This window comes from Rhamphochromis sp. 'chilingali', assembly GCF_963969265.1.
Source record: "Rhamphochromis sp. 'chilingali' genome assembly, chromosome: 6".
Taxonomy (NCBI): domain Eukaryota; kingdom Metazoa; phylum Chordata; class Actinopteri; order Cichliformes; family Cichlidae; genus Rhamphochromis; species Rhamphochromis sp. 'chilingali'.
This window is the reverse complement of record NC_137933.1, coordinates 22,348,541-22,366,975: the sequence shown is the minus strand read 5'-3', so window position 1 is coordinate 22,366,975 and position 18,435 is coordinate 22,348,541. Positions and strand designations below refer to the sequence as shown.

Below are 18,435 nucleotides of genomic sequence, written 5' to 3'. Positions count from 1 at the left end.
ACTGGGCTTTTTCAAATTAGCTACAAACTACAAAGAAAGGAGTCAGTTTAAAGCTAAACATAAAGGATTTTAGGAAGACAACAAACAGGAACAGCCACGTTTTTTTCCCCCTTTCTCCTGGACACTTGGAATATTTTTGTTTTTTTATAAGCTGTTACCGTGTGCCACAAACCCTTGATAAGAGTTTGCTGGCGTCGAAGTGTCAGTTTACGAGATCTATGCTTTTAATGTTTTTTCTGGAATGTACATATCTCCTTATTAAACACTTAGTAAAGGCTGTTTCACCAATATTTAATGTTCCTAGTAAGTTAGTCCCCAAAGACATTTAAAAATTATTATTTGTATTTATCGTTTATTTCACGTTTTGTTTTTTCTGTTTGTTTTTTTTCCTGCCCTCTTGTTGGGCCATACCACACGGAGGTTGTGCTTTATTGAGCTGGAAAGGCTTGGGCATATTTAGTACATGCCAAAAACTGTAAAATAAATAAATAAACATGCGTTGATTTTGGACTGTATCCTCCCCTCGTGTCGTGCCAGCGGATGTTCAAATTAGCATGTTCGCATTCAGGCCTGGGTTCTATTATCCTCTCCAATGGGGTTCTTTATAGTTATCAGGGGGGCCATATTTGAAAGCACGGCTTGTTTTAATACGAGAGTGCAGCCTCGTGGAATGCGAGGAATTCTGTCATTTATTTTCATCTGCGGTTGAAAATTAGAACCTGGAGGACTCGAAGCATGTGATTTCAATTAGAGGAGCTGTAAAAACCTGAAGATGTAACAGTCAGGCAGACTGGTGTTCTACCAGCACAAGCCATGATATATCTGCACATGCTTTTCCGTGTAAACAACATCAGGCTTCTCTTTGTTTTTAGCCTGTAAATGGAAAACATCAATGCTTTCTAAGTTAATGACGCAAATTATTTTTGTCACTTAACTCTCTGACTTGGTATCAGTGGTACACAGCTTTCCTTGCTACGCATGCACAGTGTTTTTAAAGAACTTCGCAGGTGGGTCCTAGGGTTTTTGCCAATGAACTTCAGGGCCAATGATGACCAGAGTGATAGCCTGCACAACTTGCCAGTCAAGGCAATAGTTTGTATTTCACACCTTTGCAGTCTTTTTGAATGAATGCATGTGGGAATTTGATACATTCAGCATTTCAAAATGAGAAAAAGCAGACCGAGGGAGTTTCTGTCTGTTTGATTGATTTTTAAAAAATGAATGCTTAATGTAAATGAGTTCATGCAGGGGCTAGCTATTTCCTGCACTGCTCTGTCGTATTCTGGTATTAATCTGAGCGCGTGTGAGGGGAGAGCGTGTTGCAGAGCACATGAGACGCAGACTAAGTTGTTGATCGCTGTATGTGAATGAGGCTCTTCAGCTCGCAGAGCACGTTTTACTTTCTCTTAATGCATTAAGTAGGAAATAAACATGTCTGTGGCTGTCTCTCTCTCGCTCTCATGCAACAGCAGCTGGTAGATAGATAGCAGGACGTTACCTGAGTGTGAGGTTAAATCCATTCCCTAAGTGGTTCCAGTCAACTCAAACAGCACCATTGACTTAGGCAGTCTCACTGTCTTCTGCCTCCTTTTGTACATAGCTTGTGTGATGTTAGATTAAGGCTTACCCCCCACAGCCCCCACCCCATACCGTCTGTGTTGCAGGTCTCCTTCAACTTGTTGTGGCTGAAGATAATTTTTGACTCTCCCTGCATGTTTCTGAATTAATCTAAACATCTCAAGTGCCTAAAACCTTTGCGCAATACTCTGCATACAATTCCGAATCCAGGCCATCAGTCCCATTAAGGCCAAAGTGCTTCAGCATGATAAATTAGTTGCTGTCCTTTAGAGCAGGGCGATATGGCCAAAAATATTTATCACGATATATATTTGAAAATTTGCGATAACGATATAACCGACGATATAATTGATGCGAGACAAAATACAACTCCACAACATTACTAGCGCAAAAAGACAACCTTCCATTTATTTTCACTTAAACAAGAAGCTGGTTTTTATGTACATTAAAGCTTTATAAAAATGTAACAGTGCAAATGCAAATTCCTTGCTGAAAGTTTAACCAAAAGGCATTTCCAGTAGAAATGGGCTGACATATCCTGAGCATAACCATGTATAATATCCACTGAAGTTAAAAAGAGGTGCTTTGCAACATTAAACTGCAGTGTGCAGTACGCATTTTTCGGACCATAAGGTGCACGGGATTATAAGGCACATTAAGCGAAACAAAGCAGTCAGATAAATCAAACTTTATTAAACTCATTCTTCTTGCTTCCTCCACTTCTGTACCATTGATTCATTAATGTTGAATTCTCTGGCAGCGGCTCTATTCCCATGTTGTTGCAGTATATTAATGACTAACCTGGTATTGTGGATGGATTATCTCAGTTGTTCTCCTGACTGAAGTTTGGTCCGTTTACAGCACCCTGCCATGCGATTGCATTTGTCTCTAACCATGAAGAACCTTCACGTTAACTTTTATAAGTGGAAAAGTGTTAGTGTTCGTCCTCCAGCTTCACTGTTTATGTTATGCTAACATAGCTGTGTCGCTAGCGATCACGTAGCACGTCATTATATACCAGCTAGCCCAACTTCAGTAACCCTACAAACGTCACTGCTGTTTAGTTTCCTGTCTTCATTTATGTTGGAAGTGATAGCAGAGCTGTACGTTTGATTTTTTTCAGAAATCTCTCAGTCAGAACATGCAATATCATGCTTAGGTAACTAGCGAAACTAGCGAGCTAACTTCCGCTAGCTTCCTGCTAACTTCTAACTCCGTTAAATGTAATAACTTTTGTTTTCATGGATGCCTGGAAGTTAAACTTTATAGTTACACCTGGTAAAGCAGCAATGCTGATCGTTTTATTAAAGATGAAAGAATTTAGACAGTTTTTAACTCTAAGTGATGCTGCAGTGTTGTTTGACCTGAAGAGACGGAGTTTAGGACCCAGATTACTCCCAGATTTAAGAGCATCTTAGTCCGACAAATACGACAATAACGACGGCCGCTTGCATGTTCTGCAAAAAAATGTGCTTTGTCGTGTATCTGACAGACAAACACCAAACCAGTTCCACATCACTGAAGTTGCACCATTTTTACAAACCAATTCTGGTTCATCTGTTTCACTCAACAATCGGCCATGTGCGTATGAAAACAAAGGCACTGCGCATGCGCGTTTTACTCCCATTCTATCGCGATATTTCATTTTCCTATCGTTGCCTAACATTATACCGGTATTACCGTGAACGGTATAATATGGCCCAGCCCTACTGTCCTTTGCAGCGGTCTACATTTCATGGCGTTGCTGACAGCAGGCTTGAGGCGCTTGGTGCATGAATGCTGCAGCTGTAGGATCTCATGTCATTCCGATAATGTATTGCAGTGGGGTTTTTTTTTCCCTGTTTGTTCAAGCAATTCTGCTTCCCTTGGCATATGACCTATTGCCAAACTGTGACACAGGGGCTTCATAAGCAGTCTGTTGAATAGCTTGCTGAGTCACAGCATTTTTTGGGGGGGGTTTTTGGGTTTTTTTTGGGGGGGGGGGGGCTGGAAAACCTTGAAAAGAAATGGAAATTGTTGCACATCAAAATGTATTTGTATAGTGATGCAAACTGACTCTGATGGGACCAACATTATTAAAATAAATAAATAAATAAAACAATTTTAAAAAAACGAACATCACATTGTATTCAGAAAGACATAAAATAAGGATAAAGACCATAAACTCATCAGAAAAGTGCACACTGAGCTCACAGACATAATTTCTCATCTCCACAAGCTTTGCCCATCTTTCACTTACAGTCTCTGATATCTGACTTTTGAACTCCAAATGGTGGCCGATTGGTTAATCTGTGCCGAGTATGCAGGACAGTTACAGATTCTGGTCGTGCAACAAGGTCAGTTGACACTCGGCACGCCATAAAACTGGCAGGAATCAAGGCTAGCATGCTATCGCTGACGGACAGCAGCTGGTGCGTCGAAACGTTCCAAGTGGAGCTTGTCCCAGGAGAGCAAGTATGGAGACATAAATAGATCTCTGACAGTAATTGTCTCTGAAAGGGCGTGAGTGCATTTCATGAGGAGTATGCATAGTGTTACACCCATATTTGATAGGCTGTCGTGAGCTGCTAGCCTAGCTGCAGCACAGGTACACATACAAACGCAGACTTTCGAAGAACCTCCCTGTTTATTCCTATGCTGAGCTTGACAGGTGCTGCTTATGGTTTGGCGCTCTTCCTAACAGCACTGACAGATTGTATTTACCATACGATGCTGTGCAGTGTCCTCACACATCCGAAGATGGAATATCCTCAAATCCATCCAGAAATGTCCTTGTGTGGCTTCTTGAGGGTTTTTTTTTTCTTTTTTACTGTCTGAAATTAAAGTTGCAGGTTATAAATTATGTTTAAAAGGCACATGGTTTGGTTTTGATTTCCCTAACCATTGTAACTGTTTTATATGATTTTAGTGCTAGCCAATACTTACATCATGCTTTTGATTGTGGCATGTGGAATTTTTTTTGTTTTTAAATTTTTCCATGTAGTAAATTCAAAAATATTTTCAAAGTGTGTTTTAATTATCGAGATTCTACAAAAAATGTTCAGCGCCATATGTGACAGCAAAAACAACATTTTTTACTGATTGCATAAACAAAAAAACCTCTGTAGGGCTATTTATACAGTTTAGTTAAAAGGATTCCAAAAAACGAGACACATGTATTCAATTTCTGTCTGTTTCTTTCGTACTGCAATAACACATCTGAATACTACAAAAAAATGTCCATCACGCCACTCTTGTGTTAATCTATGCACGGTCTGAAGCATGTGTGTGGGAATGTATGTGAATGTTTTACTGTTATATCTTATTAGTATTATTGAATTTTATTGTTTTATTTATATTTTGATATTGCTAGGGATGATGCAATGATCGGGGACCATTCTTAATTTCGTTGTTCTCATGACAATGACAATAAAGTTTCTGATTCTGATTCTGATTCTGACTCTCCTGATAAAAGGCAATTTTCTCTTGGCCGATGAATAGAAAGGGTGTCCTAACTGTCAGAGAGTGACTAAGAGGTTAAAATAACGTGAAGATGAAGTCATGGGGTCAGGCAATACATTGTGACAAAGTGCATGTTGTGAAACAGTTTTTGGCATGTTAAGTGGGGGGAATTTTTCCCTAATTAGATAAAAGCTGCTTTTTTTTTTATTAGCCTTCAACATTGCTAAACAAGAATGCTGCAGTCATATATCAAGTCCTACATACATATTGTTTTTGCATAAGTGAATTATTGCATCTAATTTTGGTTTTGGGGTTTTGCAAGACCCGGCCATATGGGGTCCTGGGGGAAATCGGTGAGGGAGTTATTTCAGCGGTAAAGCTCTAGATGGTCAACCTCACTAATGGGAAGTTCACTACAACTGCTATAGATCGGTATCCAGCTCTCTGTCACCACTATGTACTCTAAGTGTGGATGACATCGAATTGTACATTACATTGTACTGCATATGTATATATGCTTTCCTGCCAACATCAACAATTTCTTTAGGGAAATAACAAAAGTGAATGGCAGGGTTTATTTCAGAGGCAACATGTTTCAGATCATTCAGTAATTTCATGTATTCACTTCACAGTAATATGCATTTAAGATTAATTATGGACTTTAGCTTGGAGCAGTGGGTTTTTATAATATGAATTTAAGTGGAGACTGTCCTCACTGGACATCTTCAGTGACAAAATTACCACCTAGGGTGGTAATTTACTGATCGTAACTGGGAATTCGAGTGAGCTAACCCAGCATTTATTAACTCAAAACGGCAAAAATAAGATGTTAAAAGATGAAATTAAAAAGCTTACAAAGTTCGTTTGTAATGCTTTTAGTCTCTATAAAAGCGTGTAGAAGTTTACTGATAAATAACTTAAAGTATTCTCACACACACCATAAGCTCAGTGTTGTCTTAGTATTTGCTTGTCCATACGCTATCACTGAAACAGGCCTGCTTTGTGTTAATGTTGTAATTTTCATGTCTCTCTCACACACGCATTCCTCCTTAAACATCTTGCCTTACTCAGTCTCATCAGGACTTTTTTCATTATTCTATCCACAACGAGTTTTTCACCAACTTTGCAAGAATGCATTTCAGAGTTATTGAATTGGTTTTGGTGATAATACTGCAGCGATGCTGGAAGATCATTCACAAAAAGATAGGTGGTATTCATCAACCATGATTCGATTCTTTTAGCACACCGTCTCACACCGACTCAATTTATTTGAAGCGTATCTTCAGTTAAAGCAGATAAATTGAAGGAACCGAGGAGATTTTTCTCCATGGGGTTAAATATGTTTATTTAATAAGGTAGTTTTTTTTTTTTGTTGTTGTTTTTTTTTAATTATTATTAACTGTTATCCAGAAATAAACTTAAAGAATTTACTGGTACTGTTGTGATTTTAGCCACATTTGCTGACTTGTCTAAAAAAAAAAAAAAAGAAAAAAAAAAGAGGAAATACTGAAAAACAGACAACAGTTCCAGCTCCTGAAGGGGTTGATTTGATCAAACTCGGTTTTGTTTGGCATGAATTGCTCCCCAGTTCTCTGATACATTTATCCTCATCCTTTCAACCTATTTGACTTTCACGCATAATATGTTAAATTTCTTTTAACAAATGTATTTTCTATTTTTTTTTCAGTACGATTTTTTTTTTTCAGTTCCCTTTTACAGGTAAAAATAATTCTTGTTATTAATGCTCAGCACTTTCTCACTTCCTGGCTGTTGTGACTTTTCTTAGAAATCATCAGATGATTTGGGTTTTTTTTCCAGATAAAGGAGAAACCAAGTAATGGCCTTTTTACACGTTACATCCTTTCATGCTGACTTTCATTTGTTATTTGTTGATAAAGAGAAATCTTTAAATTGAGGTATTGTTATATTACATATCAACATGTTGCTGAATTGGTTGACTTATATACATAAATACGTATACAGTAATGACTTTTTTCTGTTCATGGTAAATGGTAAATGGCCTGCATTTGTATAGCGCTTTTCTAGTCTCTAAGGACCCCAAAGTGCTTTACACTACATTCAGTCATTCACCCATTCACACACTGGTGATGGCAAGCTACATTGTAGCCACAGCTGCCCTGGGGCGCACTGACAGAGGCGCCTGTTTAATCTATGTTAATGCGCTAAAAGTGTTCTGTAATGACTGACCAGTCTTTGTCTTTGCTTTTACCTGCAGGTTCAGGAGAGGGATGTGGAAAGATAATTCAGCGATTTCCCAAAAAGGACTGGGAGGGAACAGCTTTTCCTCAGGGGGTGGAAATGGCAAGTCATGATACATGACACTTCTGCACTCACAACGACTCAAAATGGGCTCAAGGTTTCTAAAAGTTGTGATTATTTAGTGCCAATTTACACTCACCTGCTATTTAGCCTTAATTCTTTGTAGCATAGATGCAACAAGGGGGTGAAAACATGGCTCAGAAATTCTATCATCATTGATACAAGGCAGGATGGATTCATGTTTTCATGTTGTTTACACCAAATGCTAACCCTACCGTCTTAATGTCACAGCAGAAATATCGACTCGCCAAACCAGACAAGATTTTCCCCCTTTTTTTTTTTTAATTGTCCTTTTCTGTTGAGCCCTTTGAAATCGTAGCCTCAGTTCCCTGTTCTTCCACTACTACAAGCCGTCTGGTTCATTGTGGTTTGATGTGTTGTACATTCAGAGATTCTCTTCTGCATACTTTGGTTGTAGCAAGTGTTTGAGTTACTGTTGCCATGCTGTCAGCATAAAAGCAGTCTGGCGATTCTCCTCCGACCTTTCGCAACAAAAAGGCATTTTCACCGCAGTATTTTAGATAAACTGAGCTTTTATGAGTAACGAGGGGGAAAAATCTAGAAATTTGACCCTTCCTTTGGCCTCTTTTACCACTACCTCCATAGCACGTCTCATTAAGAGAACTGTGATATTTCACCTTTAGTGTACACTTGTTTTGCTTTGTTTTGTTTGATAGAGTTAATTCTGATTGACTGGCATCTAAATATTTCCATCGTCATTGTGACTGACGATTGTGCCGTGCAGTGCTGACCCCACTTCGTGTTTAACGGTGGACCTTGTTGAATAACACTACATGCTTCCTGGTTCAATGTTAGGAAATGTGTTTTGTGGAAAGCGCTGCATCATAAGAAACATTTGTCACAGGGAAAAAAAGAAATCTGAAGTATTTTCAGCGACAGATGACAGATGACACCCCAGGGAATTTTCTCTTGCCCTTTTGGAGCTTGTGTATCAGATATTGGCATTTCCTGTTTCAGCTAAATTGTTTACTCCAGTTTGTTTAAACCCTTTTCACAGTCACTAATTGGGTAACCCCTTTCGTCTCCTTTTCACATTTTGCCCACCCTGCTATCTGGTCTCCATTTCTGATTCTCTCTCCAGCTTCCTGTTAAGTCATGTTAAGGGAATAGATACTAGCATGTTCCCCTCCTTTTTTCTTCTGCAGGGTGACTAAGGGGTCTGTGACTGGGGGTCTGTTTTCCTTATATGGACAATAAAATGGATGAACAAATATTTGCTTCTCAGCACTGGGAAAACTGTCAATCTCTGGGGTAACATTAGCAGTTAACAGTATCTTACTGCACAGGACATGAGCGCCTGCGTTATATCTGTTTTGTTCATTTATATTAGCTACTGCAGATAAGCTTTTAATGACTAAGCTAAATGGTTCAGGCAACCAGCAGGGAGGGAAAACAGCAAAAGGACTTTGCATCCAAACGCAGTACTTGCACATGATGCTGTCCTGCTCATCTGTACATTGTTTCATTTTTTTTCTCACTTCACCGAGGCAGCGCCTGCTCTCCTCAATGCTTGACTTGAATGTAACAACCAAACGGTTGCACAGCTTTGCCAGATTTCTTCTTTTTCTGCAAAACAATATTAAGTTTTAGCTCATGTATAATATTGTTGATCCATGTGTTTTAAAATAATAACAATAATAATAAAGAAGTAGGTTTTATAGAAAGTATAGTACTGAAAATACTAAAACTGTTAATCCTAACTACCAGCCTGTTTGGGGTACTTTGAGAATAAAGCTATGCCACCCACTTTGAGACTTCTTTGTTTCTGGGCATCAGTCAAATGAAAAGTAGCCTCCTTTGATAATCAATAAAATATATAGCTTCAAAACTTTAAATAATAGTGAAACTTTCAAAAATTGACCAGTTTCAGCTTAATTTTGACTGAAGTTCAGCTGCAGGTCAAGCGATTTTTTTTTTTTTGGAGTCAAAGTCACACTGAGCCACAGGTTCGAGACCCTTGCCTTATAAGGGAAAGATCACTGTAAATCAATACTTTATGTTATCTTGTCATGAAAGTGATCATTGCCAGGATGAACACATCAGTGGGGCCAGAGAGGTCGCTGCATGGTTTTACAATATTTGACTCATTCTGTGATCACATGCAAAACTCAGGTTTTATCTTTTTATTGCATTTTGGTAGGGTGTAAAGTTTGGAGCACACATGCTCTTCATCAGACCAACTTTTTCCTGATTGTCCTCTGATGGAGAGCAGGTGGATGCCAAACGTTACACCTTACCAAATGCAATAAATATATAAAACTGCTCTGCTCTTGTCAGTGTGTTTCATACATATTTCAGCCCGTCACCTGCCTCGCTTTTTGGCGTGGATCTGCATGTATTTTTCCTATCTTGTGACTCATGCTACGGCCTTTTGCTGCCACCAGATCTCAGCCCTCTTGAACAGTTATGGAAGATTTTAGACCACATCTGTTAGGCAGCTTTCTCCACCCCATCGCCATCATCAAAACAACAAATAAAGTGAATATTTCGTGGAAGAATGGTATTCAGCCATCCAGAAGTGTTTCAGGGAGATACTCTGTGCCAAGATCCATTAAAACTGCTGTCAGGGTTGGTCACTCGACACCTTGCTAAGACACTCTGTTGTTTTTTGTTTTGTTTTTTCCTTTAAATTGTGACCCTTCTGTAACTTCACCGCATACAAGTTGCATAATGTGGGTCAGATATCTACGCCAAGATAAACTTAGTTTATGCAAACATTTGGCATTCCACAAAAAGTCATGTTTAGATGAGGTAAGTTTTTCACTATGATAGAGTAGTTTGTGGAGTGGAGTTCATAATTTATTCTTTTCATATAATATTTGAAGATTTAAAAGTTTAACATTACAGTTCTGTCTCCGTCTTTTAGATGATTTACGAAAAAAGGTTTGTTTATCTTTAAATCATTGATTAAACGATGGCTGTAAGGTATTATGGCTGCAGCTGAAATCTTTAGGATCTCTGTCACGGTCAAAGAGACGCTATTATTCCGACTTTTGTTTACGCAGCGGTATTTATAAGGCAGATGAGGACAAGTGAGGCTATTATTCCGCCACAAATGGACATATTGTGAGTGGGCGGTTTGAATGGCATGCCGGCGTCTTCCTGTGTAACTAACTGAGTCTGCTGGTGGCCGACAGGAATGTCTCATTGGGAGTCATTATTTAGATACGAGCAACCGTGTGTCATGCAGCAAAGCACAATGCTCCTCAAAGCCGACAAACCGCATCGGTGACTGGCGTAGTTCAAGAAATGAAATGAAGAGAATGTCTCTAGACTGGCGAGTTGTTTTTTTTTCTTGAGTTCAAACCCTAGTTTACTCTAAGTGTGTCTGAGAAAAAGAAACCAAGGTGGCTCTGTTTTCTCTGCATCATCCCTCAAGTATCCTGTCAAAGATTCCTCTAGTTTAAATATAGCAACACTGAAACACGTTTAGCTGAATCTATTAGTTTAGTGGTTCCAGATGTCATTGAGGACCTGCATAGCATTCTTTTTGGGCTTGTGTGGGTGTGTGAATTTTTATCTTTCCGGAGTGATCCCCACCAATGCTTCTTCATTATGTGTCAGCCTGGACTCAAATTAAGACATACTGCAATCCCCAGTTTGCAAAGAAAGCATAGGGATGATGTTTCTCACTAAAGGCACTGAAAAAAGGTTTTTTTCAGTGACGTATTTTTTTATTTTTTTTTGCAAAAATCACATTTTGTACTTCGAAGATATGACAGTATTTGCAAGTTTAGTTTGGACTTTTGAATAACATGTTGAATAGGATTCATATGTTCAAGTCTTTCAAATCTTCTTGATTAGAAACAAACAAAAAAAGCACCCAGAGGGGTAAGCAAGGACAGGAAAGAGGGGGTTGTTCCAGAAATTAACTTTCCTACTATGTTGTGTGTGACAAACTTTGGTCAGGGGCCAAATGACTGAAATTCCAACTTTGAAGCTTTAATGAAGATACACCATAGTGTTTAACAGACCCACTCAGCAGTTTGCATTTTGGCCCTGTTTTGAACTGGTATGTAAACCATTATTATTTGCAGATTTTCTCCACTCCATGAAAAAGAAAATTGCTTTTTACAAACACTAAGGAGCACATCAGTGGATGAAGCTGAGCACGAAAAGCATTTTGCGGTCACAACAGGCCCCCAGCAGACTAAATAACCACAGATGAGGAATGCACCAAGAAAAAGCGTTTACAACTTGCGCTCGGAAAAATGTGTTTCTAATCTTTGCAGGCAAGTGATGATGATAGGAACCAGCCCAAGAACTCATCTGGTATGGATGAGCCAGGTCTGTAGATGGAGGTCAGTGCACCTAGTACATTTCCATCACCTCGCTTTTCAGAATTGGGGCACAGCCTCATGCTATACTGTAAATTAGCTAACTTTGAAGGTAGTGCAACTTTAGGACCCCCTAGGAGTTTTCGCAATCAAAAAAAAATGTTTTAATTATGTATTTTACCAAATTTCAGCAATGATAATTGCTATCTGGGTCATTAGCAAATAAACAGAAGTAACAATTTTTCCTTATAGGTTGATTTAAAAAAAAAAAATTTTTTCCCCCCCATTACTGTTGGTAGAAACAAATTTATGTTTGGTTTTCGTTAACTTTTTCTGTGAAGGTCCTCACTGAGTCGTCAGGTGACAGAAGCTAGCTAAGCAGAATTTTGTAAATATGACTGACACAGCGATGCAAAGGTTAACCTGAATCCAATGATGATGCAGAAGGCTAAACGTGGCTCGCCATGTGATTATTGATTTTTTGCTTATTCTGTTCAAAATGAATGTGGTGAGCTGTAATAAGTCTAAGGCTGCTTATTTTCATATTTCTAGAGTAATTTACTTGCACGCAGCTAGCCCATCAACATATTCAGTTATCCAATTGGTCTTCTTGTGGCTTTAGACATGCTTTTACAGACGATGGCTTATTTAAGCCAAATAGGGAAAAGACCAATTTAAAAAAATTAAAAAAAAAAAAAAAAAAAAAAAAGCCTGGTCCTACAGTAATAGGTAGGGAAATGTGTTACCAATTAACTTTATGTTTAATAGTTGCAGCCCTTGCTGGTCAGTGCCAGAAATACTTAGTTTAACTAAATATTTATTCGTTCATAAACTAAAGTAGTTACCGGTCATATTCAAGATGTTAAAGCATTACCCAGCACTAGTCCTGGTGGGCAGCAGTACTGTCAGAGTATTACTTTGGCGAAAATTAAGACCGTCTGGTATTATTTTTGAACTACTGAGTTTGCTTGTCTAATTGCAAGCACCCTTTAAATCTCAGTGCATGTTAAGGGCCATAAGCTGCTCACAGTTGATGACACCATATTGGTATCAAATTAAGTTTTTTTTATTCTTCCTCTGTTGTTCCCTCTCAAAAAGTCTTCTGCTTCCGACACACTCTTTCCTTTCCTGTTTTATGGGCTCTATTAATAGTACTTGTAAAGTCTACACTGTAAGACAACCACATGGACTTAAAGCTGTTTGATCTGATCTATCTATTTGTGAACAAGACACACAAAAGCTTGTCCAAGCTTGCTTTTGCTGGTTAAAGTGCAAAATGCTGGTTAAAGTTGTAATTTATGCCTGCATATTTCACCTTAAAAACCTTCATGTCTTCTACCTGCGCCAGTTTATGATGAAAAGGTTTCTCTCTGTTGTTGTTGTTGTTGTTGTTGTTTGTTGTACAAATGGTACATAAAAGAAATCAAGTCTGTTAAAACCGATTATAATGATCCCACTCAGACAACCTTTATTTCTCTTTTGAACATTTACGAATACAGGCTGCTCACTGTAATTGAAATATCAGTCATGTCCTGTGCATTAATTATGCACATGTTTAAAAAAATTATGTCATTACTGGCTGCAAAAAATAAATAAATCTGTTGCTAAGTAAGATGACGTTCATGGCAAGAAAAAAATTCAAGATTCTAGTGATTAAAAAGATCTTGATGTAAGGTGACAGACATAAAAAGAGAGAGGACATGTTATTATTTTGCTTCTAACGACACAGACGTTCTGGTAATTTGTTTCAAAGTTTTCTTGAGCAACAGGTTTCCAGGCTTATGAAGGTCAGTCAAGCATAAAAAAGGCACCTAACTCAGTGCATAAACCAGTCTACACATAACAGGCAGCTTAGCAAAGAACCAGTTCTATCCCTGCTAGTAATAAAGTGTAACAACACATCGTTTATTTCCCATGTATTTTATTTAATCTATAAAAATGCCAAAGATAACACAGTGAGTGTCTGCAGCTATCTATAAAACATGGTGGAGGCTCTGTCATGGTTTGCAACTGCATTTCAGCCAGTGCTGCTGGGGAGCTTTGCTCTAGTTAGCGGTGAGAGCAGCACATGTGGACATTGACCAATCAGCTGAAAGGAAAAAAAATCTGGTCAAAATTTGTACTTGCAAGTTGAAACTCGCACACAAGTGAGGGATCCTGAGCACAAAGTTTTACACATAGTTTTTTCCTTTGTATCTGTAAACAGACCTAACAAAAAAATTGTAACTTGTGTAAATATTTTTCACGAACACAAATCTTTTTTACACAGATAGAAACTCTCATCTGTGGACGCACAAACATAACATTTTGAGATATTTTGATTTACAAGGTTATAAAACTCAGTTCACAGCTACGCAGTCTGATTTACAAGTACAAAATATTTATGATCACAATTTGAGCCCTAATCTTGTCACAACTGATGGACTTGCAGAGTTGCAGCGTAGGTAGAACTGCAGTAAAGTAATGTAAGATTTGGATCCACCATGTGATACCATGAGGAAAGGGTCTGATTAGCAACTGCTTTATTTTTTTAGCATAGTAATTATCCCAAACACACAGCAGCTAACATCCAAAGAAGAGTTTTAGATGTCCTTCAAGACACCCAGAGAACTATTCCTGAAGACTACTTTGAAAAATGCCAAAAAAAGCTTGCTTAAAAGAATTCAAGCTGTGTCATAGATTAAAAGAAGTCACGGCAAATATTGACTTTCAGTTTTGTTTGTTTTTATTTCCATTTTTGCTCTCGGATGTTTGAATAGATCACTTGCATTTTCCTAGCAGTATATAAAGAAATCAGGGGTGGCTCAAGACCTTTGCACAATCCTGCATGTACAAATCATTATGTTTTGTGTACACGACAAAATCCAATCAAATAGAATACAAAATCAAGACCAGTCAAGTAGGAAGGGTTGCTGCCATTAAAAAAACGGACTGAGTGATTACCTCATTTCAATTACGCATTTTTTAGGCTGATGCGACTGGTCTCTTAAGGAAGGGTAGTCCCACCATCCACAGTGTATGCCACGGACCAGTTTATGCCCGACAATATTTTCACGGACCGGCCTTTAAGGTGTCGCGGATAAATACAACAAAATAAAACTAGTACCGGTACCGAAAAAAAGAAGATTTATTCATAACACACGTGAAAAGACCCAGGAAAACCGAGTTAACTATAAAAACGATAACAAAATAACGCTGAAAAACGATAAAAACCCTGAAAACCATACATTTCACACCTGAGCCCCAACTCTCGCGGCCCGGTACCAAACGACTCACGGACCGGTACCGGTCTGAGGCCCGGGGGTTGGGGACCGCTGTTCTAGCACATGCCATGGCCTCCAAAGTGACCAGATTAGCACCTAATTTTGGATTTTGGAGTACTGCAGCATCAAAACACCAATATCTTTCAGAAGAATCCCTTCAACAGAGTTTCACAGGGGTCACTAAACCTGTTCTTGCAATGAGTGGTGACCCGTCACTTTATTTACACACTTTGTCTTTTTTCTTCTTCTTCTTTTTAAAAAAAAAAAAAAAAAAAAAATCCTCTCATTTTTGGCTGATCTCTGACTTGACCACCTAGTATTAGTTTGGTTAAATAAAATTATTTAGAGGCCCATAAAAAATCTCTTATATAATACTTTAACTCAAGTGACATTATCATCCCCTGAGAGTTACATACACAACACACTGTGCAATAGAAACGGATAGGTCTTTGTGTTTATGCTCGACTTGGCTTTCCATGTGTTTATGCGTGTTGGGTGAGGTGAAGTATCTTAACAACTATGCCTGAGAGGTCAAACACATTCCTAAGCACCACAAAGTTCAGTGTTGAACATGAGGGTGAGTCTATTACATGTAGCCTGCGGACAATGTTCTGTCAACAGACTCATTCCTGCTGTCTCCTCTGTAATTCCCGGTAGGAAAACAAAGCATCTCCTCAGTAGATGTAGCCTCAAATCAGTGTCCTTTGATCATGTGCTAGGCACAGGGCTCACCACAGTGCGCTCAGGTTGGGGCTCTGCATTTTATGCAAAAGGCCAAAGTGAAGTTTTAGTGCTATATAATTCAGTGCTGAAATAATTAGTCAGTTAATGAGAAATGATTGTCGGCAGATGTAACAATTGCTTATTCCTTAAAATAATTTATTAAATAATAAAAATATTTGCGTGTCCCAGCCCTGGTATGTGCTTCAGTGTGCATTTTTATTGTTTTTAGGTTTCTGACTGATTGAAATAATTATCGTGACCTCAGGGGGCATTTTTTTCTTCTTCCCATTTTCCACAATTAATTTAATCTTGGCTTTAATTGCATCGTACTAATACTTTCCACAGCAATAATTTCCTTAAATTGGTAAATGAAAGACACGTACACAAATGGCGCCTACAGTGTCCCAATCAGTCAAGCCAGCATGAAAGTGCCTGAAGATGTAGCATTACAATAAATATTCAGACGACATTATGGTCTCACACTAGCCTGAGTCATCTCTGGTATGCATTTTCGTGGTCCTTAAAACTAAAATTGGATGTTTTCTTGATTGACACGAGGGTCGGTCTGTCACGCTGAGGTGAAGTGTTAGTCTTCCTCATCTATCCACAGCTCTACGTCTCTGCTGTTTGCCCAAAGTTGAACTTTCTTATCCCACTGACCCAATATAGTGGTCAGTGGTAAACCTAAATTCATTCTTCAGAACAGTCCTTGAAAATTCTGTCGACAGGATATGCAGCATATGCAGCACATCTAGGCTAAAAAGTAGGAATGAATAAATCAAGTAACTATGATATAAATGACTTTGTCAAATGTTGGCATGTGGAGTTATTGCAGCAAATACAGTTTTAACCTTTTAACCTTTTTTCCCCTTTACAAGCCTGTGGTTTGGTTAACATTTGTCCCAACGACACATTACTTTGTTACTTAGTAATTTTTTGCAGGTTAGTGATACTAATACCATACCTCTGAAAATACTTAATTCCATAGGCATTTTAAGCAGTATATGTACCACGGATGGTTGTCAAAAAAAAGATACTTTGTTACTAATTGATACTAAAAAGTCACGGATCGGATTAGATACTCCTTTACTCATTTGTAACAGTATTGAATTCAAAAGCCTGTAGCTAACAATCAGCCTCTCTCCTCACTAGCAGCTGAACACATAAACAGTAGCACAGCAAACTTGGCAAAGCATCTTACAGACCAACACCCCAGTCTTTATGAGGAATTTTATGAAGTCAAGCCCAGTTATCATAAACTTCCCTGTCCAGTACATACTTTAACATTAGCTGTTTAGCTATTTGTAATTAGCACATAAGGCATCCGTTAAGTAAGGTAGCATGCGCTGTAGCAGCTAATGATGTGGGGGCTGAGGAGCAAACATTATCAGTTAGTCAGTTCTGATCATCTGCTGTGTTAAACACAAGACATAGTGTTATATTAACTTCATACCTCAATTATTTTTGTTGAAGGGTGTTATACTTCTGAAAGTCTAAGATTGAAATCAAGACAGGTTTACTAGCAACAAAACTAAATCGGTGACAGCCTACCTTAAAAACTCCAATTGACTTTCCCTTTTTTTCTCTCTAGCTACACCTGTGATTTCTAAGCATTTTAGAAATCAGTTTGTCTATCCAAGCTGTGGTTTTGCATTGGCTATGCTTCGATACTGAGACAAGGTCTAACTTCCGATACTGAGTTCTAAGAAGTATAACTGCTATTTTATGAACTTTTTTTTTCTTGTGTTTTTGGAAATTCCTTGTTTCAGTTTACAAGTTGTAGGGATTGTAGTGCATATGGTGCTCTTGGAGGCATTGCAATTTCTGTCCTGCATCCAAACAACACTAAATCACATGTGCTCCTACAGTAGGCTAATCCAAGGCTGGCTGATAACAGAGAGACACTAGGATAAGTTGGAGAAAGGTTACTGTACTCTGTGTTCTGTTGTTGAAAAGGCTGCATTTTTTCCTGTGGCATATACAGTAAATGCAAACACACAGAGTACCTGCATCAAATGCAGAGAAGTACATGTATTGTAACAGCAAATGATCTTACAACAGAGATTTTTGGGATTTTTTTTTTTTTTTGTTTCTCTGCTTGTTGTTGTTCAAACATTAAACTTCAGGGCCCATCTTCCTTTAAAGGAATGTGACCTGACTTGACCAGACTCACATGTGTCATGTCTCTTGTCTAGAACTTTAACTTGTTGAACTCTTGCTTTTCCTCCAAATCCCTGCTGTAATGAGAAACAAGGCTTCACTTCCAGAAAAGATGCTCAAGTTATTAGAAAAATGTGAACTGCAAGTGTCATGTGTGGATAGTTTATGTCCACTGGGCCAGAGTACAAATGGTGAAATTCTAACTGAAATTTAAAATATGGTTTTAATTAGAGATATTCTCAGGAAGACGAAGTCTTGGACCTGACTGCAGCAAGACCTGGGCTGCGCCCCCCCTTAAGTAAAAATGTTCCTTGAAATCATAGTGAAACTCAAATTTAGTCCACTGCACAAAAAAACAGAAAGTCGTAACTTAAACTGTGTTTAAGTTATTTGTTGTTATAACAAAAAGACAAAAAACCTGAAAAAAAATATTTTCTCTGCTGATCCAGTAGAGTTGTTAAGATATCTGCCACCGTTTCGTTTTAGTTGCTGGTAGACTTTTCTCCACTTCAATTTGGGACTTTAAAAAGTTTTAGGCTTCTTTTAAACACCCTCCTGGTGAAAGTACTGCTACAACATCACCCAACACACAAACAAACAGAGTCTTTAAGTCTTATGTTTAAGGTTAAAAT

General features: G+C 38.3%; 1 protein-coding gene across 3 annotated transcripts in view; it reads left to right on the top strand.

The window, feature by feature from the left end:
- Positions 1–18,435, top strand: part of sbf2 (SET binding factor 2) — a 107,703-nt gene that overhangs the window by 12,293 nt on the left and 76,975 nt on the right. For 2 of the 3 annotated variants that reach the window (XM_080885023.1, XM_080885021.1), the window contains exon 2: positions 7,256–7,341. The exons of the other annotated variant lie outside the window; for it this stretch is intronic. In XM_080885023.1, the coding sequence (XP_080741149.1) occupies positions 7,256–7,341 (86 nt within the window). The remainder of the gene's footprint in view (positions 1–7,255; positions 7,342–18,435) is intronic. 3 annotated transcript variants of the gene reach the window in all.